Source organism: Manacus candei, unplaced genomic scaffold, assembly GCF_025592945.1.
Source record: "Manacus candei isolate 608988 ecotype Guabito, Panama unplaced genomic scaffold, ASM2559294v1 h1tg000021l, whole genome shotgun sequence".
NCBI classification, from domain to species: domain Eukaryota; kingdom Metazoa; phylum Chordata; class Aves; order Passeriformes; family Pipridae; genus Manacus; species Manacus candei.
The window spans coordinates 5,105,419-5,129,646 of NW_026138069.1; the positions used below are offsets into that span (position 1 = coordinate 5,105,419).

The window sequence follows — 24,228 nt, forward strand, 5'->3', positions numbered from 1 at the left end:
CAGGAGAAGTGAATGATTCACACGATTGCTTCCCACACTGAAACCACAATACCTGAGCCACGGCCACGCTACCCTAACCTGGAAAGGAGCCTGTCCCTGGAAAATGATGTGGGGTGGTATAGAATAACCTCTGAGTCCTAGCCATGCTCCCTCCTGGCTCCTGTAAAAATTAACCCTGTCCTGACTGGAACCAGGACAATTAATCTTTGAGATATTTCTTCCAAAATAGATTTGTTTTCTGACTGTACCTACCCTTACAATATCAGATATGTAATTTCTCATTCAATATCTAATTATCTGTATAATATCTAATATTTAATGAGAGGAAAATTTGCTCTGAAGCATTTGAACTTATGATTGTTAGTGTCTGTTGAGCTAGACTCTAGTCAGCATCAATTTTAGTTCTGTTATGCGAGTTCTTTTTAGGATAACATATAAGTTCATGAATTGTAAGACATGTTGTCTTGTCCTTTAGTGATACTCATTGAATCAGAACAAATAATAATAGATCATAGTTGCAAGTGTATATTGTGGGGACCAAACCAGTCCTCAGTATTGTTACACTAACTTGGATGGAAAAAAAAAAAAAATTTTACAAAATGTTATTATTAAGCAAATATCACTATTTTGGAACAACAAAGACAAAAGTAAGGTAACAGTGCACTGTGTCAAACATATGATCTTAAACTTCAGTTGTTTCATTTACCATTTCATTCCTGGAGTGGAGATTACATTAGCACCATTACTATTAAAGGCTGTATCATGCATCTTTCAACCACTTGTAACATCGCCTTTTCAGGTAACTTCAAAAATGAATACCTTTCTATTTTCCTTTTCCTTTTTCTTTTCTTTTTTTTTTTTTTTTAGTGTTAGATAATTGTTTCAAATATGGAAAAAAAGAACAGCTTTAAATGGGTAGGAGCTCAGTAGATTGGCCCAAACCTGGAGAGTGGAAAGTGAACAATGGAGGCATGTTTTCATTAGATTAGAAATATTATTCTTTGGAACTCAAGGTGCAAATTATACTGTGCCATAATGTTCTTTTCAAACACACAAGATAAAATTTACATATCTAAATTGGATCAGCTTGAATGGGTTTCCCTGCTGTCTCATTCCCTCAGCTACAGTCTTTCTGAAATGGCCTGCAGGTGGATCCAAATAGTATTTTTTGAGTCTATTTTTAAGAGCATCTCTAAAATAAATATTTTTCTTTTAGTTTTATATTGATTTCTTGCAGTGAACATCAGCAAAAATTCTCCTATGCCTCATCTGAGTGTAATCTACATAATAATTGAAGGTTTAAATTTAATTGTGCTTATGCTGGCTTTCAGAATAACAATTTAAACTGGCTCAATAAAATCACAATTGTTTCATATTGTTAAAAGAGTAATATTTTTCTCTTATTTCTTTCTGTTTTTATGTGAAACATCTTAAAAGTATGTGTAAGTTCTTTATGATAAATGTGACAAATTTTGCTATCCAAAGGAGTTTGAGGGAAGACCCTGCAGACAATATTGTTCTACATTGCTGGATTTTCTTCTGTTTTTTAAAGGTAAACTCACTGATATTGTACTGATTCAAATTTTTTTTACCGTCTCCATAAACTTCTTTCTCCTAACTTTCATAATATTTTATTACATTAATCTGGATGAAAGTGTATAGACTATTTTTACCCCTACTGAAATAATTATATTCTTAATAGATTTTTATCATGTATGAGGGTAGATCTCATCATGGTCTGCAGCATCCTCATGAGGTGAAGTGGTGGGACAGGCACCGATGACTTCTCTCTGGTGACCAGTGACAGGACCTGAGGGAATGGCCTGAAGTTGTGTCAGGGGAGGTTTAGGTTGGGTATTAGGAAAAGGTTCTCCACCCAGAGAGTGGTTGGAAACTGGAACAGGCTCCCCAGGAATGTGGTCACAGCAACAAGCCTGACAGAGTTGAAGAAGCTTTTGGACAACACTTTTAGGCACATGGTGTGATTTTCAGTTTTGTCCTGTACAGGGCCAGGATTTGGACTTGATGGTCCTCGTGGGTCCTTTCCAACTCAGGATATTCTATGATTATCTTATTTTAGTTCATTTTATCCAGCTGCTCTATTTATTTTTTGTTTGTTTAGCAATACGACTTCTGACATATTGAGGAGAAACAGCACAAGTAATAATTTAACTTCTGAGAACAGCATCATTACAGCTCAAAGATAATGTTTTATGTCCTGCAAAACAGAGTTAAAAAGTTCTAAGGGGAGTATTTTTATAGTGTGTCTCTGATGTATGTAAAAAACTGTGTAGATAGTCTTAGGCTATAACGGTTTCTGGATCAAGGAATGGATGACCTCAAGCTATGCCAGTTCATCCATACTTTACTAGGCATGCATGTATTTTAACAGAGCAAAATTTTAATGTAAGAATAAGAAGTATTCTTATACATTGTGCTTTGTTTAATAGACAGTTAAGAAAAGCGTTTGACGTCAACGGAGCTGCACAAGCCTCTGTCCAAGGTGCTGAGGGTTAGAGTTGGGCTCAGCACTGTGAGATGATACTGTGCTCTCTTGCCATTATTATTTTTATGTCAAGGTTATACTCTGGGTGGGTTTTGGGTTTAGAGGGTTTTTGTTTAGTTTTGGGTTGGGTATGTGGGTGGGTGTTTCTATTTTTGTTTTGTTTCTGTTGTGAGTTTTCTTCTAAACTTCTTATCTAGTCTATGTAGAATGTTAGAGTGTTACAGAAAAGTCAAATCTGGTTAGGAAGTTTTATGTACAGATGGCTAAAACTCAGCATTATCAACTCTTTATCAGTTTATCTATTGGCTTTAACTCAGGCTGTTGTTTATGTTTCTTTACCTGGAAGATCTGAAGAGTCTATTAAGTTCTGTATATAGTTCTGATTTATGTATTGATGGAGTTTGTTTCTCCTGTTCTTGCCAAAATAATTTGCAATTTTATGAGAATAGGCTAGGATTATTGCTGTATTCCATGATGATGTTACTCTTATATATTAGTGAGAGAAAAAAATTCATCCTAATTAGTATTTATTAATGCAACATTAACATTTCATTTTTTTTTGAAGATCACAATAACTGTCTTCTTCCATCTGAGTGATATTCAAGGAGGTGTGATTGGCCTGAAGTCCAATGACTCTGTCTAACTCATGGAGCCTTCACTTTTATATTACCACAGTAAGAGATTAATAATACTACTTCTTGAAAAACACCTCAGATGTCTTTGGTGAGGGGGCTAAGGAATAAGATATATTCTGGTGGTTTTTCTTTGATTGTAGGATTAGTTCTTTTGCTTTAGGCTTTTACGGAATACAACTTTTAGAGAACACAATAAGATCTAAATGTTATTTCTGTGATGGGAAACATAAAATGCCAGCATTTTGGGAGAAGATGTTGTGATGGGGAGAGAGGGAGTTGAACTCTAGACAAGGCAGTACTGTTGTACTCAATTTATTGGTGGACCAAACTAGGAAGGATGGGCTGTGTGAGGGAAATCTTCTCACACATGCAAACACAAACATACCCATCTTGAAGGTTAACTGACATGTGCCCCACTTGGCACTGCAGTGGTTTAGCACAACTGAGCTGGGGTAAGGAGAGAATGCAGCATTCATTCCAACTGGCCCCAGTGTCAGGCTTTGGGTGATGGATTGGTCACAGCCTGCACCTTTCCAAACTTGGGCACTCTGCATCTGCAAGATATTGGGCCTCTGTGTAACCAGGGTTTCCCCACAGTGTCTATGTGTGTGTGTTTGTGTGTGTCAGCCAGACAGCCACAGACCCCCAGTGAAATCAGCCAACAATGGCATCGGGTTGCAGCTTTACAGACTTCAAGATGTTCTTCTCCTGTCACTTACTGATCTGCGGTCTGTACTGATGTTCATAACGTTTTAACGTAAGTGCACGGTTCCAGATGTCACATCATGGATACCATGTTGTAATTCTGAAAATAGATGAGTAGAACAATTTTGTGGAATATTCTAACTGTTCAACTTCATTTATATGACACCTACATATGTTCATAAGATAGTACGTTCACCGAATTATAGGTGTGATGTTTGTCTTTTTATGGGAAGTCTTAGGCAAAGTATCATCATAGTTTAATAATTTGTAATAAAATTGTAGTGAATTGGTAAGTTGTAATGAAATTCCTTGCTGTTTCCTCTCTGGTTAGTCCTTAGTCTTTTAAACTGCATTTATTGTTTATAATCCAATGTGTTTCAGTTTAGCAGACATAACACTTGTGCTAAGTGTCATTTTTCATCTTTTCTTAATATTTGCCATCAGATAGAATGTGGATTATTAGTTCATTAGGGAAGAACAGGACACAAAAAAGTTAATTAAAAATGAAAGTATTGGTTTTGTGTAAGACAAGAAGTACTTTGAAAGTTTTCCAATAATCTGTGTTAAAAGACAGTGTTTGCTTTGCAAAGAAATCATTTGTTCTGCCATACTGAAGCTAATTATTCTCAGCACACACTAGCTATGTCAAATTGCAAAATGAACATCAGACTTTGCATGTTGTAAAAATTAAAACACCATCAGTTGAGTTAATGAAGAGCATACAATGAATATGATCTCATTTTTGCAGTGCAGTTAAAGTGAAAGCCATTTAAAGAACTGTTGCAAAAATCATAATTTAGGAGGAAAAACAAACAATAAAAGAAATGTTTACTATCTATTTTAATTACTTTCTGCTTAGAGGTATGCATTAGGTTTATTTATTGTTTGATTTCAAATTCTTTCTCTTAAATGGTTTAAGAATACAGTGGCTAATGATCCATTCTCAAATCAAATGAATACGGTCTTCTGTACTCCATTATACAAAGCCAAAGGAACTCATTTGTGACTGTTTCATTATGATATCATATGAAGATCGCTACTTGAAATTGTAGGGTAGCATAAGGATGGGAATCTGAAACAGAATATGAAACACTAAAGAGAATTACTGCAATTATTTTTTTTCAAATGGAAAAAAAAAAGAGACTGGGTTTCTGAATTATGTACCAAACACGTGAATGTAATGAAAATGCTATCCCCCATTTATATTTCAATTGTTTTTTTTCTGTAGAATTTCTTACCAAGACAGCACTACAAAAATCTCTCTCTGTGATAGATGATCTCCTTCGGACTTTCCTAATGTTTGGTGGAAAGAAGTTATTCTGTCCTGGCTAAAGACAATAGCAGAAGCAGGGAACCTTCCTTGTACTTCACCAGTCCATTCAGATATGAAAGCTGTCTTGGGAGCTTAGAAGAAGCCCTGCCAAACTGCCTATCTGCAAATCAAGAATAATTTTTATCAGAGATCGTTGTAGTCAAATAACTCAATGTAGTTAAGTTTTATATTAAAAAAAAAAATCTGATTCACAAGGTTGGAAATCAAGCAAGTATTTTGTTGACTGCCAGCCAACCGGTTATTGACAGAGAGGTGATTTGGTGTAGGCATCTGCACGTTTGAAGTGTTTGACATAATGGAGTTCTTTTCTGAATCCTGTCAGGATAGTACTTTGCTATGCAACACTGTAACTTTACAGGAGTTTATTGGATTTATTGAATGGTACCCTACTTGAGCCTAAGATATGTGTCCTGCTATTCAGCAAGTTTTAGTATTTGGGGGGTATTCAAAGCCCATATGATACTTAAACTCCTTTAGATAAGATCATGTACAGTTATCAGATGTGGGCAAACTTCTACATATGTATAAAGTTCTGCCTGTATATCTGTTAGAAGAAAGAACTAAAATGATCTGGGGATTTAACATGCAGTTATCCTCCAAGGTCTCTAAAGAAGGTTGCTTATAATGGTTTTCTAGTAGCTTTGGGAGGAAGCAGAATATATTTTTTGTCTTCATCTTTCTTCATGTAAAAGTATTTGGTTTTATAGTTGATATAAAGAAAAATACTAAATACTTATATACTAAAAATAGCTTCTGTAAACATTGAAGCATTGAAAATACCTCCGAGTCAATCTGTGTGATGGAGACATTACTGTTGGAGCATACGTAGAAATGTCTGCTGGCAGTGGATGGAGTTGGACCTAGTGGTGAGAGTATTTTAGCAACATATTACAAAAACTGCCATTTTCTTTTCGCTGTGTGGGGTATCTCAGAAGAGTAACCACCTATTCAGGCATCAATACATCAACCAGACAACTGAAGTTATGTGTTGTATCTGTATTTATATATGGGTGCAAAGAGAATTCAAGCTGACATAAATTGTGTTAGTATCTTGTTAGCATAATCTTAATATGCAAAAGAATCATAAATTATTTTTATCCTATTGATACATCTAGGAAACAGGTTCTTATGTGAAGTTTGACTTTTCTTTATGCATGACGTGCCTTTTTTTTGCACTAATAAATCATATTCATCTCTTTACCTAAACTCAGGTTGTTTTTTACCTGAACTCGGCATCATTCAAATGTTGTCATTGTTGTTTCAAAGTCATGCTTCATTTTTTCAGTGCTCTACACTCCACTCCATCTGTGTAAATTAAATTTCCTTGTGCCAGGGAAATCATGCTCTCATTTAGCTGGGTGATTACAACTGAACTCAGAGATGATCTAAAGACAACTGCTTTGCAAGTTTCTATAGTATTTCAATAATAATTCAGTCACTGAGAAAACTTCTTGTTTTAATCTCCTCCACACCATTTTTTCCTTCAGTGAGCAGAATATCAAAGTAAGTTGTCATATATTCTGCAGAGATTGTGTAGATGCAACTGTCAATTATTTAGACCGCGGTTAGTTTTGAACCTCACAGGAAAAACTTGTGGGATTACCAGAGCTCCCACTAACAGTAAATTGGGTAATCTTTTTATCCTATTTTCAGATATACAAATATAATAGCAATTGGAGAAAACTGACAATATTGTCTTTTGTCACTACAGAAGAACAATGGTGCAAATTTAATGAATCTTTTTGCTGCCCTGAAGTGTCACATCACCTTAAGCTTGGCTTGATCCCTCTAGTGAGGCTCTAATTTTAATGTTAATGCTGATAATTCAGAGCACATTTTTTGGCAGCACACAGAATGCATTCGATGCATTGTCATCTGCATGCAGAAAATCCAATTAAATGTGGTTGTGATGTCAACTGTCCCGGTGCTTTTTGCCACAGAAATATTGGTGTGATGGAATGTAGGAGAGGATGGTGGTGCGGCAGCAGAAGAGGAAGAAAAGTCAGCACGTAGGAGAATGGGAGGTTTAGTTAATACAGCTCAGCGTTTTGAAACTAGTCTTTGTGGTTTGAAATGATAACCTGCTTTCATTAATATCTGCTTAGAATTTGTTGACTTTGTTGCCTTCCTTATTTAGATTTACTTTTTGCATTTTAGTTTGCTCCAGAGTTGACTTCAACGAGTGACCTGTAATTTTCAATAATTGATCAGTAGGAACAGATTTGCCTCTACCTTCCAGGTAAAGCATCTAGCATGTAATGAAAGTATAACAGATGGAACACACTTGTGAAGCTTTTATATAAAAATTGGAGAGTGAAGGTTTTATTTCGAGATATTATCTTCGGTGCTCCAACTTTATCCATAACCTAAGATTTTGCAAAATATTATTATTAATGATATAATGGGATTTGGGCTTAGTTAGTTAGCAAATCAAAATTGAACCTTGATTGTTAACTTAGAATGGTTTAAATCTAACCTCATCTTACCCCATGTCAGAATGGTGTGAGATTGATTATACTGAAGTTATACTCCTCTTGTTTATTGAACTCTTGAAGCCAGCACAAAACACAGAGCTATACTTTTGGCTAGCTAAGTTAGGACTCTTAAGAGGTTAACAAATTATTAAAAGCTATTTCCACCTATATTGTGTTTGTCACTGCTAATGAGTCTGTCGATTTCTGGAAACCACTAAATGTATTGGTCAAGTTAGAAAAACCTGCACTAATGAAACAACAACTCACAAAAGAAAGCAGCCTTGTTTAATTTTCTTATTAGTTTCTATTACTTAACTATTTTAAGAGTTGATAACAGAATGTTTGAGTGATTTATAACCTGAAAAAGAAGAGCAACATTTCCCTCCTTGAAAATGGAAATTGGCTTGTCAGACATTTAGATGAAGAATGATCAATCAATAGGATTTTAATAAGGAAAAGGCTTAAAATTGACTGAAGGTGGCTTTTGTTTAAGGTGATTTGGTATGTGCAAATTACTAAACTCTCCCTGGAGAGGATTTTCAAAGGCAATAATGGGCACTGATTTTCTTTGTTTATACCATTCTCTTTCTGTTCCCCTTGTCAGGGATTTCAATACGTACCTCTCCATTTCGTCTGTGACATCTCCCTGCCTGCCTTTCAAGTCCTGTGTATAATTCTACTTATTTGCATGTACGACTATAAGTTTTAATCACTGTTTTTCTCCAGTGAGGATATTACTTGGATAAACATTTATTTTCAGCATAAGTTCATGCTGGGCATAGGGGCTAGCTGTTCCCATTGGTTTTAGGAATACAAATTTCAAAAGTACATGCACACATCGGAGGAACAGAGTTGACTTGGAAAGTCCCATTAAAATCCTATGTTTTGTTTGTTTGTTGGAAAGTCTAGTATAATGGGCTTGGAGTTAGAAAACTGGTTCTAAATGGCAATTATGGTTAATTGGGTTTGTTTGTTTTGTCCGTTAATGAAGTCTGTGTTGGGCTTTCTGAAAGTGAGGTAACTAAAGTTGGATTAAAAAAGCTCCATTGCCTGTGAAGTCTTAATCAAATAGGTACACAAACTGTAGATCAATGCCAAATGCATTATAAGACTAAACAGTATATAGCACACCCACACAAATTCGGGTTTTCACTATTTCCTCCCAGTATTTTTTTCCTCCACTTATGTTTCTTATTCTGATTTCGCCCTGTTTTCTTGGCTCTTTTTATCACTTGCTCTTTCCCAAGTTTTCTGTCCTACTAACTTAGAGGTTAGCTTTATGTCCTATGCTCACTTTTGTTCCCAATCTTATTTTTTTTTCCCCCTTAGCACTCTGTAAGCAAGTGCATACTGGTATCACAATTATAGAAGAGGTTCTAGTTTGTGCAGATTTATTTTTGGAGGTTATGATAAGAAGAGCACACTGATCTACATGAACAGTAGAAAAAAAGTTCAAATTTCTTTCCTGAAGCAGAGATTACCAAAAGTGAAAAATTCACTATTTTACTCATAAACATTTTTTTTTTTAAATTAACATAGAAAAAGTCATGGAGAAAATTTTGATCTTTGCAGCCAGTTCTGATCTTTGAATAGGTTCTGTTTCATGCAGTTGGCATTGAAGCCAATATAATCTGGGCAGAAATGACAAAATTTATTCACAGAGTTTAAAGCCAGATAGTAGAATTATCTAATTTAATCTGGCCTTCTGCAGCTCTTGGGCCACTGCATTTCACAAAGGCATTGATCTGTTTAGCCCAGTAGCCTTTCCTCAGTTAAATCATCAAGTTAAAACTAACATTTTTCTTGAAAACAAAGATGGTAAATACACTCTTTCATCATGTATCTTGATCCAAAGCTAGGTGCCCTCCTTGATAAATTCATTGATTTCTTACTTGAATTCCTCTAGCTTGATCTCTCACCAAGCTGTTCTAGACATACTTCCTGGCCATACTTTAGTGTGTGCCCTCCCTACAAATGCTTTCTTTCAAAGAATGTTCCGTGTCAAGAATGTTGATTTTGTTACCTACCAAAGGGATCTACAAAAAAAAAATACAACAACCAGGTCAAAAAAAAACCACTTTTTTTTTTTTTTGTAACTGAAAAACCCACACCATACCAATGAAAAAATGGCTAAGGCTAGGAAAAGATCTAGATTTAAATTAGATTAAAACCCAAACAAACACTGCTTTCCCCACCTCCCCCCCCACCAGTATAATCAAACAATTAAAAGAAAACCTTAAAAAAAGATAAATCAGTCCAAGAATTACTAACTTACCTTAACAAAAGTAAAGCATTCGTAAAGTCAGAACTAGACTTTTTCTTGTTGAAATTTTTTTGAAGTATCAGGAAATGAAGAGTTTAAGTGTACATTATTAACATACTCCAGTAATTTTATACATGCAATGCTTTACTTCTGCTCAGCTCACACATATAACTCTCAAAATTCCTAATTTGTTCTCCAATTCCATGATCTAAAAGAATGATACAAATTTAACAAACAGGTGTTGTGATATCTCTAATATTTGCAAAAACATTTGCTCTGGGAAAACCATAAAAAATTATACTATTTGTATGAAAGAGGCTGGGTTGGCTTTGGTTTTTTGTTTTAGATATTGCAAGTTTAAAAAGAGGATGTGTTACAATGAAAGGACAAAATCAGGGTCTCTTACCTGCTATTAAAGGATAAGAGAAATCCATTCTAGCATACTATGACATGGTTGAGTGTGACACCTAGAGGCCATATGTTTAGGATCCCTAAAAAATAACTTTTTTCAGCTGCAAGTTTTGCACAGCACATTTAATTTTGAAATTGACTTAAACACTGGAGCTGCTGGATTTTGAAAAACAAAGATATTAATATTTTTTTTTCCAGATTTTTCATGTTTAGGATATTTTTTGTGGCTTCCCTGGCTTGGCTCTCTAGCACTGATATGAAGTAAAATAAGAGACTGTTACTTAGTCTGGTAAATAGTACTTAATGATCTGCAGCAAAGCCTAGAAGAGCACTGTACAACCTATTCCATCCTGAAGTTCCCAATATCTAATAAAATTCTTGCAGTTCCCATCTCAAGGCAATTATTACAATATACCTGCAACTGTAGTAAAATATCTGCACGGATGTCAGGCTCTTACAAAATGCAGAGATAGAATTTCTAGCCCATGAGTTTATGCCAGGGAATGAAGAGAATAAAAGCTTTTTTTAGCTGTTACGTCAATTATTTAGATCATGGATGTTGCAAGGCAAACATGCATGTAGGGGAACACACTACACCTTCCTAACTTCTTTAAAAGTTAGGGGTGCAGCCATACCACTGCATCCCATGAAGGGGATATATCCAAGGGCATCCTAATATGGTGACTGAACCATATCATCATGTTACAAATTTAGAGTGCTTTTCAGAAATATGTGGTACTGTATTATCCAGTAGTCATTGGTTGTAATAAACTCATTATAACTGTAAAGTTAGATGTCTAGAAGATAGATGTCTTATTTGCCTCTGGCAGCATTTGTCATTTTTACATTTAAGAGAGAGGGGAAAGTCTTGGAGATAAAATGAACAGAGTTCAGATGGAGGGGATTTTGACTTTTCTACACAAGAAATAAAATATTTTTCATTCTTTAGAATTTGGGTGGGTTTTTTATGGTATCCTAGTACTCATGCAGAACAGATGGTTTTGTGGGGTACAACTGTAGAGTCCATAAAACATCTTCTATAGATCTAGAGAAATGGACTGAAACTTTTCTAAAGATTTCTAGCTCAACCAGAGTCTGAAATTGAAGGCGAATGGAAGTGATGCTGGATGCAGCTCTTCGGTTTGTATTGTTTACCCCAGAAACAAATGTGCCCTATATATTCTGTACTCTCTGCATGCTCTTTGACCTTACTATGTGTAGAAATACATCATCTGAATGTCAGATTAATATGAACCTGAAGTTTTTATTCATGGCATTTCATAAAGACAAGGGACTTCCCGGTAGCAGAGGAATACCAGCAGGGTGATTCTATTTGAAATATATATCTTGTTATCATTTCTATTTCCAATAAAAAAAAGGTATGGCATGTTTGTTTTGTCATCCTCTAGCTGTTTAATGCTTGGAGATATGAACAAAGTAATTCTAATATTTCAGAGTTAACTCTGCCTCATTTTCACAAAGGTCTTTGAGGTTAGTTGTATTTTTTTCAAGAAAATGAAAAGGTGCTAAGTTATCAGTCATTTGTTGGAGCAGTTTACAGACTTCATGTAGCTACTGTGCCTCAAATAAAATAACAGAATCATTTAGTTTGGAAAAGAGCTTTAAGATCATTGTGTTCAGTCATTGACCTAACTCTGCCAAGTCCACCACTAAACAATGTCCCTAAGTGCCACATCTACATCTAAAGAAATAATTGTATCTGAATAAAAGTCTGCCAAGGCTCATATGTTGGTGCTCTAAGGGACAACACTGACAATATTAAGTTTGTGATATGGATACCAATGTTGATTGTAGTTTATTTCTGTGCTTTGTCTAGAGGTTTCTTCTCAAAAGCACTTAACCATTTCTTTGGGAATGTCTAAGCCATAAAAAACTGATTCATTATGATTGTTAAGTATATATTATAAGATGGGTTACCAGTGGACTGGAAATATTGGTTGCACTGTTAACTGGAGGGAACTCCAGCAGCAAATGGGAAGAGGGTAGGAGCACATTGGATACACTGGGGTGGAAAACTCTAACAAAGCATTCCGGGTAAGGCGTGCTGACAGCAGCGGATGCTTACAGTCAGGATATATTCCCTCTTGTGTCCAAAGTCCAACTCCTGCAGTTAGGTTGGTGAGGTTGGTGTTGGTCTCTGTCTTCAGGCATCAGCCTACTCTTTGGCCTGTGGTATCACCAGCCTTTTCCTGTCCTGAGTAATAGCGTACGTACTACGTAAGTGATCTAGTGTTTGCAAAAACCAGAAAAACCAGCTCTTCAGAAATCCTTTTCTTTTTTATTCCAGACACGCAGATACATTTGCATTATTAATATTCTTTCTGTTTCGTCTCTGTAACATATTTCGGAACAGTTCTAAATTTATCATAGCATCTTACAACAAAAAAGATGAAATTGTTCTCTCATAGTTCATTGATTTTTTGACCAAAAAAATGGTAAAACCATAAAACGTAATGTGAAAATATTTTATTTTAATAATCTCTATTTTAGTGATTTTAAAGTATGCGGTCCTATAGTTGCATAAATATAAGAAAATATTTGAGTGTTTGTGTATGTGTGCTTACCCTCTCTCATGATACTGCTTTGTTCTGCTGTCAAAACCCACTTTGATTCATTGTGCCAACTACATGGATGATCTGTTCCCTGATGATGTTTCCAGATGATCTGAGTCACGTACAAAATATTCTCAGAGGCTTTCTTTATACATTCATAAAAATTCTAGGTAGAATCCATTGTATTTAATAACTCCAAAAAGGGTACCTTTTCTCCTGGTCACTGTATAAACTTGACTTTTCCTCTGATGCATAGCTCTGGCTAAAATATTTTTACTCTTAATTTTTCAAAGGAATGTGTAAGCTATGTTTTATTTTAACTATGCAAGTCAGTACAGCTATTGCCATAGATTTCCCAATGTTCTTAAAACTTCTTTAAGCCCTTAGTCTTAATCCTATTTTTCATAAATTATGAATTTGGCATTGTTTTTATCAGGTTAAATATTCTCAAGTCCCTCTACATAGCATGTTAAATAATGTGCGTGTGATTAACCCCAAATTTATCTGTAAAATTGCTATAAATCAATAAACTGAGAGAGAATTTTGATTTAAAACCGTGTTTTGTCTAGTTTGACAAAGCACAGGCTGAAGGGGGATCCATGCTTTCTAAAGTGAATACAACACGATGTAGGATAAGTGAATAAAATTTATTTTCTGAAGTGCTTTAGCTGAGGGTACAAGTTCTGCATCAGGATGCTATAAATTTGTTAAGATCATGGCTTTCTGTGTATCCCTTATCAACCTATAATCTCCTGATTGTTGCCTGTTTTTCAACAGCTGAGGAACAGTAATCCACACTTGCTTATCTCTCTTAATCACAGCCTCATGGTGCTAGAGCTCCCTGAGCCTTTAATTCCCTCTTAGAGGCGTAACAGAGTGGAAAGTAAACAAAGACGAATTTGCAACCTTCAACATTGCTAATTTGCTCTGATGTCAGAATATTTAAACAGGCAAGGACTTGGGAATTATTTGATCACGACTGATTTTAGTCTAATGCATGTGAAAAGGCTGAATCTGAGAAGGTTGTGCAAAATGACAGGCGTCCCAAGAGAGGTTGACTGAGGGTTTCTTCTTTAAACAACAATGGCTCCATCATTTTTCAGCTCTGGGTCCTGTGTTCATACTGTGTATTTTTGTTTGCATTTTTAATGTAACTTTTTGAATATGATATAGGTTTTCTTGAAAATTCTTCATTTACTTCCTTGTTTATAGATGTCAGAATCCCAATCTTTAGGCTTGTTATTGCATCTGTTCACTGTGTAGTGGGCGGGAGAGATAAAGATCCCTATTTAAAAAGCTTTTTCTCTCTCCACGTTTTTGTATCATCTTGACAGCCTAATGTATCCTGAATACTTTCATATGTAAAATGATTGATAACTTGATCTTCAAATTATTTTAAATTACACAGTTGACATTTATGCATGTATATATGTGTACATACTTACTGGATAGGAAAGGATGTTATCTTGCATTATATATTATATGCACGCTTCATCTACCACAGGGGTGATATGCTTACACATACATACACACTATCATATACATATATTCATCTGTCCCCATAAAAAATAGCTATATGTCATTACCTGAAACAGATTTGATAAATATGCAAGACAATGTAATGTGGGGTTTTTTGTTTGTTTGTTTGTTTTCCTACATTTTCTTCCATTTTCCTTTGTAAGGTCTTAATTGTCTGTTTTATGCATGTGTAATCACTTATTTTTTTTGTTGTTTACAGAACAGTTAATGCAGCATACATGTTGTTATCAGGATAAACGTCTGATGCTCTCTTAATTATTATATATTGTTCTGTTTATATCTGTTCTGGTTGAATGACTTGTGTTTCTGAAACATGTCTGATGATGATTTCTTCTTTTCTTCTTAGTGTGTATCATTTGGGATATTCCAGGGAGAGACGTGTCTGGGAAGCCAGCCTTTTGCAGTCACTCTCTGCGCTGAGATTACAGCACTGGGATATTTGTGTTTCTCCTCATCCCTGTTTCTCTCTGTCTCTCACTCTCTCCAGCTGGTGTAAATGACTGCTGCTGCCTCCCAGAGCAAGATAACCTGCTCAGTCAGCTGGAGCCCCCTGCGGACAGCTGTCTCGCTTTTAGCTGATGGAAAAGTGCTATAACCGCTGAATGGAAGAGCGTGGAGCAGCAACCATACGAGTAGGAGTAGCCGCCGCCGCCGCAGCAGCAAGAGCAAGCGAGGAGGACTCTATTGTTCCCTGGTGTTAAACAGTTTTTCCTTTTCAACTGCCATGCACAATAGCAGAAGAGAGGTTTCCAATCCCTTTCTCCCCATGAAGAAATTCTGAAGAGGGGAGTATTATTTGAAGAAGGTTTCGTGGTCGTGCTGCGGGTTTTGGAGGCAGCAGCAGGCTGCTGGAGGCATGGGGTTGAGTGAGGGGAGCGCTCCTTTCTGCCGTGGTCCAGGGGTTTTTGCCGTGCCAGCCCGGTGCGTGGGAGTTCTCATGCTTCTGCTGCTGGGAATCTGGGACGCTCGTGCACAAAGTGAATTTCAAACTTCATCAGTGTATTTGTGGAAGACCGGTAAGTAAGGATGCTGTGATAACCCAACAGCAGTGTATTTAGGTTTTGTTGTAAGTAATAACCTTTTTGTGTGCTTTGTTTATGTGGAGGGAGAAAGTTAATCTAAATTACTAATGCTTACTGGTAGGATTATGGGGGGAAAAAAATAGGTCATCTTACAGGATTCCACCATCCAAGCAAATATTGCAATTAAAAAACCACACATTAGTGACTCTGTGGCACTGTTTCTGGGATCTCTCATGTGTTTTCTTGTCTTCTGAGATTTTTCATTTTGTGTAGTAGCTCTGTCTTTTACATAAAGGTCAGAGTATTAGTGCCTGTCCACAATAGGAAGGAACGTTTATTACAATTGGAGTCAGCATCATTACCAGTGCTCTAAAAATATTGACTTTTCACAAAGAAAGGTGTAATTCAGCATGTCTAATCTTTGTGCCCTGTGCTGACATGTAATATATTCAGTGTGGTAATTGATGGGGAGTTGGGTTTGTTAAATTTAGGTTTGTTGCACAGTATATAGGACACGTGAAAGCTAATGATGGATTAGGTGAAATAATCCAAGTGATGCCAGATCTCATAACCAAAGAGCCAAAGGCAAATAGGCTATGTGGATTCAGCACCACAGTAGATGGATAATTTCCTCTACTTTGATCCTAATGAGTTACGTGTCTGTTTTAAGGATTGCATAGTCATAACAGTGTTTCAGACTTAACTCTGCATTAAAAATCTGTGGGGAATTTTCCTGTGTCTATTAATATGTTACATTAATTCAGGACTTAAGCAGTGATGAATATGTGCATTTCAGTTGTCTTGACACAGTTGTTCCTATATAAGTAGAGTCAAACTCTCCTTTAGGAAATTTAAAAAATTCAAGCCAGGAAATATTTCTTTGTCAGTTGTCTTTCTTCCCTGTATGTTGCCGGAATAAAACAATCCAAAAAGTGGTAGTTTTGTTTAAAAACTGCTTTTCCATTAAAGGATAATATAATAGCAAGAGAGAGTGCAAATTAATCATTTGTCTGAAAAACAACTTTGAGAAGACAGTCTCTTTCCTGGATGGAGGGACTCAGCCTTCTGCCACAGAAGCAGATCAATTTACAATTACAGTGATATCCTGAATTTTTTAAGAGGCTCCATCTATCCAGCAGCTCAGGGAGGAGATTAAAAGGAAATTCATTTAAACAAGAAGACAAGCTTTCCAATAGCACCAGAAAGAGAAATCTGAGAAAGGCAAAATGCTTTGCAACTTTCACTTCTGACTGAAAGATGGGTTGTACAATGACAGTGACCCTTTTTTTACTTTTGAACCATTGAAAAATTAAAAACATCATTTCCATTTCCATTACAGATTTGTAAATGGTCAGCACACGCTTAAAAAGAGATGAAATACATGCACAGTAATAATATAGCATTTTCATAAAGCATTTTACATTTACCCTGAGTTGCTAGGCATCAGTAGAATAAACTCTCCAGCATTTTATTATGTTTCCATTTAACAATTTAAAGAATTGTATTTAAAAATGTTAAAAGGTTGAGGATAATAATATTTCTAGTTAACTACTACTTAAGAACATGTGCTGTCAATTTACTGTGGACTTACTTTGCTGTCCACTTAGTTTGCACATAGTACACGTGCTCTGAAGTCTTCTCAGTTAAACCAGCAAGAAGGAAACTGGGCTGGCTTTTGTCTTCTACCCCTTTTCTCCCTTCCTGGCAAAGACTGCTCTTAAGAAACTTTTGTGTAGAACAGGTATGATCTAATTACTTTGCCTGGTGAAGAGCTAGTTCTTCCCTTCAGCTTTTCTTCTGTGAACTCTCTCCTCTGTTTTGTCTGCAATAAGAAATACTTCAGGCATAACATCAGCGATTTGATGATAACATGATGAATAACAAGTCATGAAAAACAAAAGTTGCTCTTTTCAAATGATGAATGGTAAGATGCTGTGAATAAGGCAGTGCATCTCCGTTTGGCTTAAATTAAATTTTTGCACTCTTTTTCTTAGCTGTTCATTGAATTTTTTGTTTTCCTCCTCCTCCTGTGGGAGGATCTAGAAAGTGAACTGGGAGAATCACTGGTCAGTGATCTGAAGGGACACCTAGTATAGGATTTATAAAGTTCAGCTAAAGTATCAGAAGCAATAATAAAACTGAACAGTAGTGAACTCATGCAATTCAGATGGTATTTTGCTTCTCCTTCTGTGAGGGAGGCAGGGTAGGGGAATGTGTAGCTGAGACTTTGTCTAGGAAGTCAGCTTCATTATATGCCTTTTGGGACCAGTTATGTCCATTTTTTTGAGAACCATGCTTTTTTTTATTGAATTTAGTCTGTCTTCAGCTTTTGTAAGTGCTCTTTATGACTTGCAGCCATCTGATTTTTTATTTCTAAAGATTTTTGAAATAATGCCTTGCTGTATGCTATTCCATGTCTTCTATACTGGTTTACTGCACTGTGTTTTCTTAAGGATGCCCTTGACAATAATCTGCAATGGTTGTAAGGTTTGAATTGAGGCATTCTTTCTCCTATAGAATAATAGTGTGTGTGTGGGGGGGTTGTTGTTTGTCTGGTTTTTGTTTTTTGATTGTTTGGTTTGGTTTGGCTTTTTTTTTCTTGAGGGGTTGGTGTTTTGTTTATGCAGTTTGGAGGGATTTTTTGTTGTGTTGGGTGGAGGGGAGGAGTGTTCTTCTGATTCAAATTTGAAGTGTTTGCTTCCAGCCTATGAACATCTCTCAGGGGTCATGACTTCCTGTTTACTACCATCCTCCTGTGTACTACCATAAAAATCTGAGGTTTTTGCAATACTCAGTTTAACCTTTTGGGTTCTCAATTATCTTTGATTCAGCATGGACAATGTTGTGAACAATCTGCTTTGAGCAGGGAGATTGAACGAAAACTTATCTCCAGAAGTCCCTTCTAATGACCACCATCCTGTGATATGGATGCCATCACTATGTCATTTTTACTTCTCCAACTGAAACTGCTTTGAAGTTTTGGTTTTTGTAACTTTTTTTGATCTCCTGAGAGAACGGGTATTTGCTGTTCTGGTGTGTTTAATGGACCTTCAGAGTTTTGAATGGCATTTAGATGAACATAGTTGATCATAGTTACTAGTGTTTAAACTAGGTTCTCACCAAACATTATCATTCCATACCATGCAGACCTGGTGTATGCAATTTATTCAGTTACAAATACACAGCTGGTTCATTTTGTGTGGTCACGGGGAAAGTCATCTTTTTTTGACATAAACTAAAGCAAAGTTATGAAACAGCTAGGTTCTCAGAGTTGAGTCATGATGTATGTCTGCTTGATGATATGAACTAGAGAACAGCAGCTTTTAGCAACTCATGGAAGAGAAGCTGTGGTACTGAGGGCTGGTGATTCCATTGATGTGAGGTAGACCCTGCCAAGTGTTGAACTTTTCAAGTCCAAAAAGATTTTTAATTACCTGTTTTGTTCATCAGTAATTGCCTTCTCTGATTCTATTGATTTTATTTGCAATGAATAGTTGCTTGATTCAGGTTCTACACTGCTACATTGACTTTCTGTGAGTTCCTGAGATGTTTTAAATTTTGTTCCTATTCTATCTTAACCATTACGATTTTCTTTTGAATTTTACTGAATATTATTGAATTATTTCTATGTATACACAAAAAAAAAAGGCTATATCTATGTGCCACAACTCAGAAAAATCTGCATGTGTTAACTTTTGTTAAATTTTATTGTCCAGTTTGTTTTATTTTTAGAGTGATGTTGGGTTTTTTGATCATGGTTCAGTTTATACAACACCAAGCCTGCTGGAAGAAAATGGGGTCCACCTGTCTCAAAGTTGGAAAAAGAATCTTAGCTCAGGATTTGGCAGGACTTGTTGAGAGAGCTTTAAATTAGATTTGAAGGGGGATGGGAACAGGGCCAGGCTCGACAGAGATAAGGTGTGGGAAGGGGAGAACTATAGTGACCACTCTAGTAGCAAAAGGAAGCTTAAAGAGGGAATACCTCAAGCAAGCACAAGCAGCCAAAGACATAATTACAAGACAGAACTATGGGTCGTCCCTTTGCACCCATACTGGGATATTGACACAATCAAATACTTCTATAAAGTGCCTGTACACCAAAGCACAGATTATGGAGGAACTAGAGGTCTGTGTGCAGTCACAGGGTTTTGATCTCAGTGCAGTTACAGTGGTGTAGTGGGATAGGTCACATGACTGGAATGCTGTCCTGAAGGACTGCACACTGTTTAGGAGAAACAGACCAGGAAGGCACGGAGGTGGAGTTGCCCTTTATGTGAGGCAACACTTGGCATGTATCGAGCTCTGTCTTGGGATGGATGACAAGCAAGTCAAGAGCTTATGGTTTAGGATAAAGGGACTGACTAGTAAGGGTGACACTGTTGTGGATATTTCCTACAGGCCAGCTGATCAGGAGGAAGAAGTTGATAGGGCCTTATACAGGCAGCTAGAAGCAGCCTCAAAGTCACGGGCATTGGTTCTTGTGGAGGAGTTTAACTACCCTGACATGTGCTGGAGAAGCAACACAGCAAAGCACAAATAGTCCAGGAGGTTCCTGGAAAGCATTGATAACAACCTCCTGTCACAGGTAGTGAAGGATTCCACAAAGAATGATGTGCTGCTTGACCTACTAACGAACTATCATAGCCTCGTTGGCTATCTGAAGGTTTGGCTGTAGTGACCATGAGCTGGTGGAGTTCAGTAGGAAGTGAGAAGGAAACAGGGCAGCAGGTAAGATTGAGATCTGACTTCAGCTTCTTCAGGGATCTTCTTAGAAGAATCCTAGGGGAACAGGCCCTGCAGGCAGAGGTCCAAGAGAGTTGGTTGATATTCAAGGATCACTTCCTCCAGACTCAAGATTGATGCCACCCAATGAGCAGGGTATTGGGCACAGGGGGCAAGAGACCTGCATGGATGAATAAAGAACTCCTGTCGTTTTGCAAGCATAAGCAGGAAACACAGAAGAGATGGATACAGGGTCAAGCTACTTTGAATGAATATAGAGAGATTTTCAGAGTAAGTAAAAATGAGACAAGGAAGGCCAAGGCCCATCTGGAATTAAATCCGGTCAAGGATGTGAAGGACAACAAGAAGGTTTTTTCCAATACATCAAAATAACAAAAAGAAAACAAAGGATAATATAGGCCTGTTACTAAACAGAGGGGGGACCCTGGTAAAAGAGCATACAAAGAAGGCATATTTACTGAATACCTTCCTTACATTGGTCTTCACTGAGGATACCAGCCCTCAGGAATCTCTGACCCAAGAGACTAGGGTAAAGGAATGTTGGAAGGAAGAATTTCCCTTGGTCAAGAAGGATTGGGTTAGAGAACACCTAGTCAAACTTGACATCCACAGGTCCGTGGGCCCTGACAGGTTACATCCATGAGTGTTTAGAGAGCTGGCAGATACCATAGCTGGACTGCTCATGATCATCTTTGAATGGTTATGGTGATCAAGAGAAGTGCCTCAAGACTGGTGAAAGCAAATGTCACCCCAGTCTTCAAAAAGGGCAAGAAGGAGGACCCAGGGAACTACCTGCCAGTCGGCCTCACCTCAATCCCTGGGAATGTGATGGAGCATGTCATTCTGTAGGCGTGTCTATCCACATGGATGACAAGAAAATGATAAGGAGAGTCAGCATGGCTTCACTAAAAGTAAATCATGTTTGACCAACCTGATTGCCTTCTACAATGAAACAACTACCTGGATGGACAAAGGCACAGCAGTGGATATTGTCTACCTCAACTTCAGCAAAGCTTTCAACATTGTCTATTACAGCATCCTCATAGGCAAACTCTGGAAGTGTGGACTGGATGAGTGGACAGTAAGGTGGATTAAGCACTGGCTGAAAGGCAGATTGCAGTGACACAGGGTATAATTGGAGGCCTGTCATTTGTGGTGTCCCCCAATACTTGGGCCCAGTATTGTTGAACTTGTTCATCAATGACTTGGATGAAGGGGTGGATGCCTCTTCAGCAAGTTCTCTGACAACACAACGCTGTGCAGCCCTTCGGAAGGACCTTGACAGGTTGGAGATTTGGGCAGAGAAGAACTGTCTAAAATTCAACAAAGGCAAATGCAGGGTCTTGCACCTGGGGAGGGATAACCCCGGGCACCAGGACAGGCTGGGGACCGACCTGCTGGAAAGTAGCTCTATGGAGAAGGACTTGGGGGTCCTAGTGGAAAACAAGATGCCCATGACACAACAGTGTGCCCTTGTGGCCAAGAAGACCAATGATATTCTGGAGTGCATTAGGAAGAGTGTTGCCAGCAGGTTGAGGGAGGTGATCCTGCCCCTCCACTCAGCCCTAGTGAGGCTGCAACTGGAATACTGTGTCCAGTTCTGGGCTTGTCAGTACAAGAGAGACATAGAGCTCCTGGAGGGGCTGCAGCAGAGGGCAACAAAGGTGATTAAGGGACTGGAGCATCTCTTAGGAGGAAAGGCTGAGGGAGTTGGGCGGGTTCAGTCTTGAGAAGAGATGACTGAGAGGAGACCTCATCAATGTCTATAAATATCTGAAGGAAAGTTGTCAAGAGGATGGAGCCAGGTTCTTCTCAGTGTTGCCAAGTGATAAGAGGCAACAGGCAGAAACTGATGCACAGGAAGTTCTATCTCAATATGAGGAAGAACTTCTTCACTGTGTGAGAAACCACATACTGGAACCGATGGCCCAGAGAGGTTATGGAGTCTCCCTTGCTGGGAATATTCAAGAACAGTCTGTACACAATACTGTTCAATGTGCTCTAGGATGACACTGCTGAATCAGGGAAGTTAGACAAGGTGACCCATTGTGATATCCTTCAATCTGACCCCTTCTGTGATTTTGTGATTTTTATACTCAAAGACAGTTTATAGTCTTGTTTATACTGCCCACTGTGGGCTAAGATGCTGATGTATCTGTAAGTTTTGCAGAAAACAACGTGATGACTGCTGATTCCTAAATAAAGACTGCTATACAGTTTTCACTCTTTCAAAACAAGATGCATGTTTTTCTTGGTCTGTCATTTCATCATGCAGGACATATATATATACCATTTCTATACACAACTCACTAAGCATAACCATTTCTTGCCAAATGAGAACTCTCCTTTATTTTTTTCTACCCTGGGTTTCATTTGTTTTTCTTAAATAACCGACATGGTCATCTGTAATGTGCTGTCAGTGTTGGGTGTAATGCCTTCTTGCAGTTACTAACATAATTACTGAAGTACTGCACAAAATCAGCAAGATCACACTAAAATTTCATCTTCTGACACCTTGAAGTAGCGCACATTACTCTTTTGAGATGGAAGATGCAGCACTGGATTGATATCTCTGGATCGAAAAAAGTCATGAGAAAAAATCCAGGGGGTAATACTTTTGCCAGCAGTATCTGATTTAAAGACTACTAATAAGATCCCAGATAGTATAGCTTGGTGCAGCTCTGCAGAATTATTTGAGCTATGTGCAATTGTGTAATACCAAGACTTGGTCTTATGTATAACAATTTCAGTAGAACGTTTCCCCCTTCTTTTTAACAAAGGCAGAACTTGAAATAGGCTTTCCGTGGGTAAGTGTCCTTTTAAAATTAAAATGGAAAAAAACACCTCACTGTTTCCTGAAGAAACCAATTAAGTTTCTATGTTTTCATGCTTATGTTAAGTCTCAGTATGTGAGAATTGGTCCTTAGATGATAACTTGTTCAACCTTTGATGCAGTTGAGAATCAGAGGAAAGGCGGTGATATGGATGTAGGCAACATAAGAAGATCACAGGTACCCTTGGGGTAGTGGAGGCCTTGAGTGAAATCAGTGTGCCAAGTGGTTTCCAGTGGGACCGGAGGGGTGTTGCAAGCTCTGCAATCCAAGAGTTCTCCTTAATCAGTTTCTGAGCATTTTTAGGCAATAGCATGTGATTTTTCCTAGTTCCACTGCCTTGTGAAGAGGACTGCACAAGGGCCTTCTACTTCACCTCAGTAGCCTATAAACAAAGGTTTTGCTGTTGCTGTCGGATCTTGTAACCAAATCGTGTTTCTTCACTGCTTGATATGAACTTGGGTCTCAACACTCCCCTGGTTTTTAACCTCTTAGTTTCCCACTTACCCACAGAGAAAAGCAAACACAACATTTACACCATTATATCCTTGTCAGGTTTTACATTCTGAGACCCAAATCTATTTTAAAAATAGTTTGGTACCACAAGTGGAGTTAGAGGGAGAGAAGGGTTTTCAACACTTCTGAAATTCCTCTTCTAACACCTTTGGTGGCTAAAAAATATAAAATCACTGAATTTTATTTTATTTTCCCCTTTGTATGACTCTAGGACCATCCTTATTTTCACCACACTGACTGTTCCTATTTCATATTAATGCCTGAGGAGGAAAAAAGTCCCTCCTAGGACTGGCAGTCCAGCAGGCATTTCAAGGTGTATCTAAGTACACAGTAACAGGAATTATCAGAAGGGAAGAGGGAGAAAGAAAAAATTACCTAATCAGACCTCTGATTAAAGTGCTTACCTTTCAAGGACTCTGTCAGCTGGTTTGTTGAAACTGTTCCGTGGCACAGCTGAAAATTCCTCATTTTTTTCAATATTTTATTGTTACTTTTTTTCAAAACCAGAGTAAGGACTTTTTGCAGTACTCACAACTTGAGACCAGAGACAGATAAGCCTGTGTCAGTAATGAGGAAACTCCTGATTTTGAAGAGATTGTGAAGAAATTATCTGAAGAGGAGGATTAGATGTGAAGGCCTAAGGAAAATGCTAAATGAGAAAAAGATGTTTTATCTTG

General features: G+C 37.5%; 1 protein-coding gene across 5 annotated transcripts in view; it reads left to right on the top strand.

Annotated features, from left to right (window-relative positions):
- Positions 1–24,228, top strand: part of THSD7A (thrombospondin type 1 domain containing 7A) — a 280,912-nt gene that overhangs the window by 67,195 nt on the left and 189,489 nt on the right. For 4 of the 5 annotated variants that reach the window (XM_051786011.1, XM_051786016.1, XM_051786013.1 and 1 more), the window contains one exon: positions 14,927–15,455. In XM_051786011.1, coding sequence (XP_051641971.1) covers positions 15,296–15,455 — 160 coding nt within the window. In that variant the 5' untranslated portion in view covers positions 14,927–15,295. Of the gene's footprint in view, positions 1–7,336; positions 7,419–14,926; positions 15,456–24,228 lie in introns of all 5 variants that reach the window. The other variant, XM_051786015.1, reaches the window with a different exon arrangement.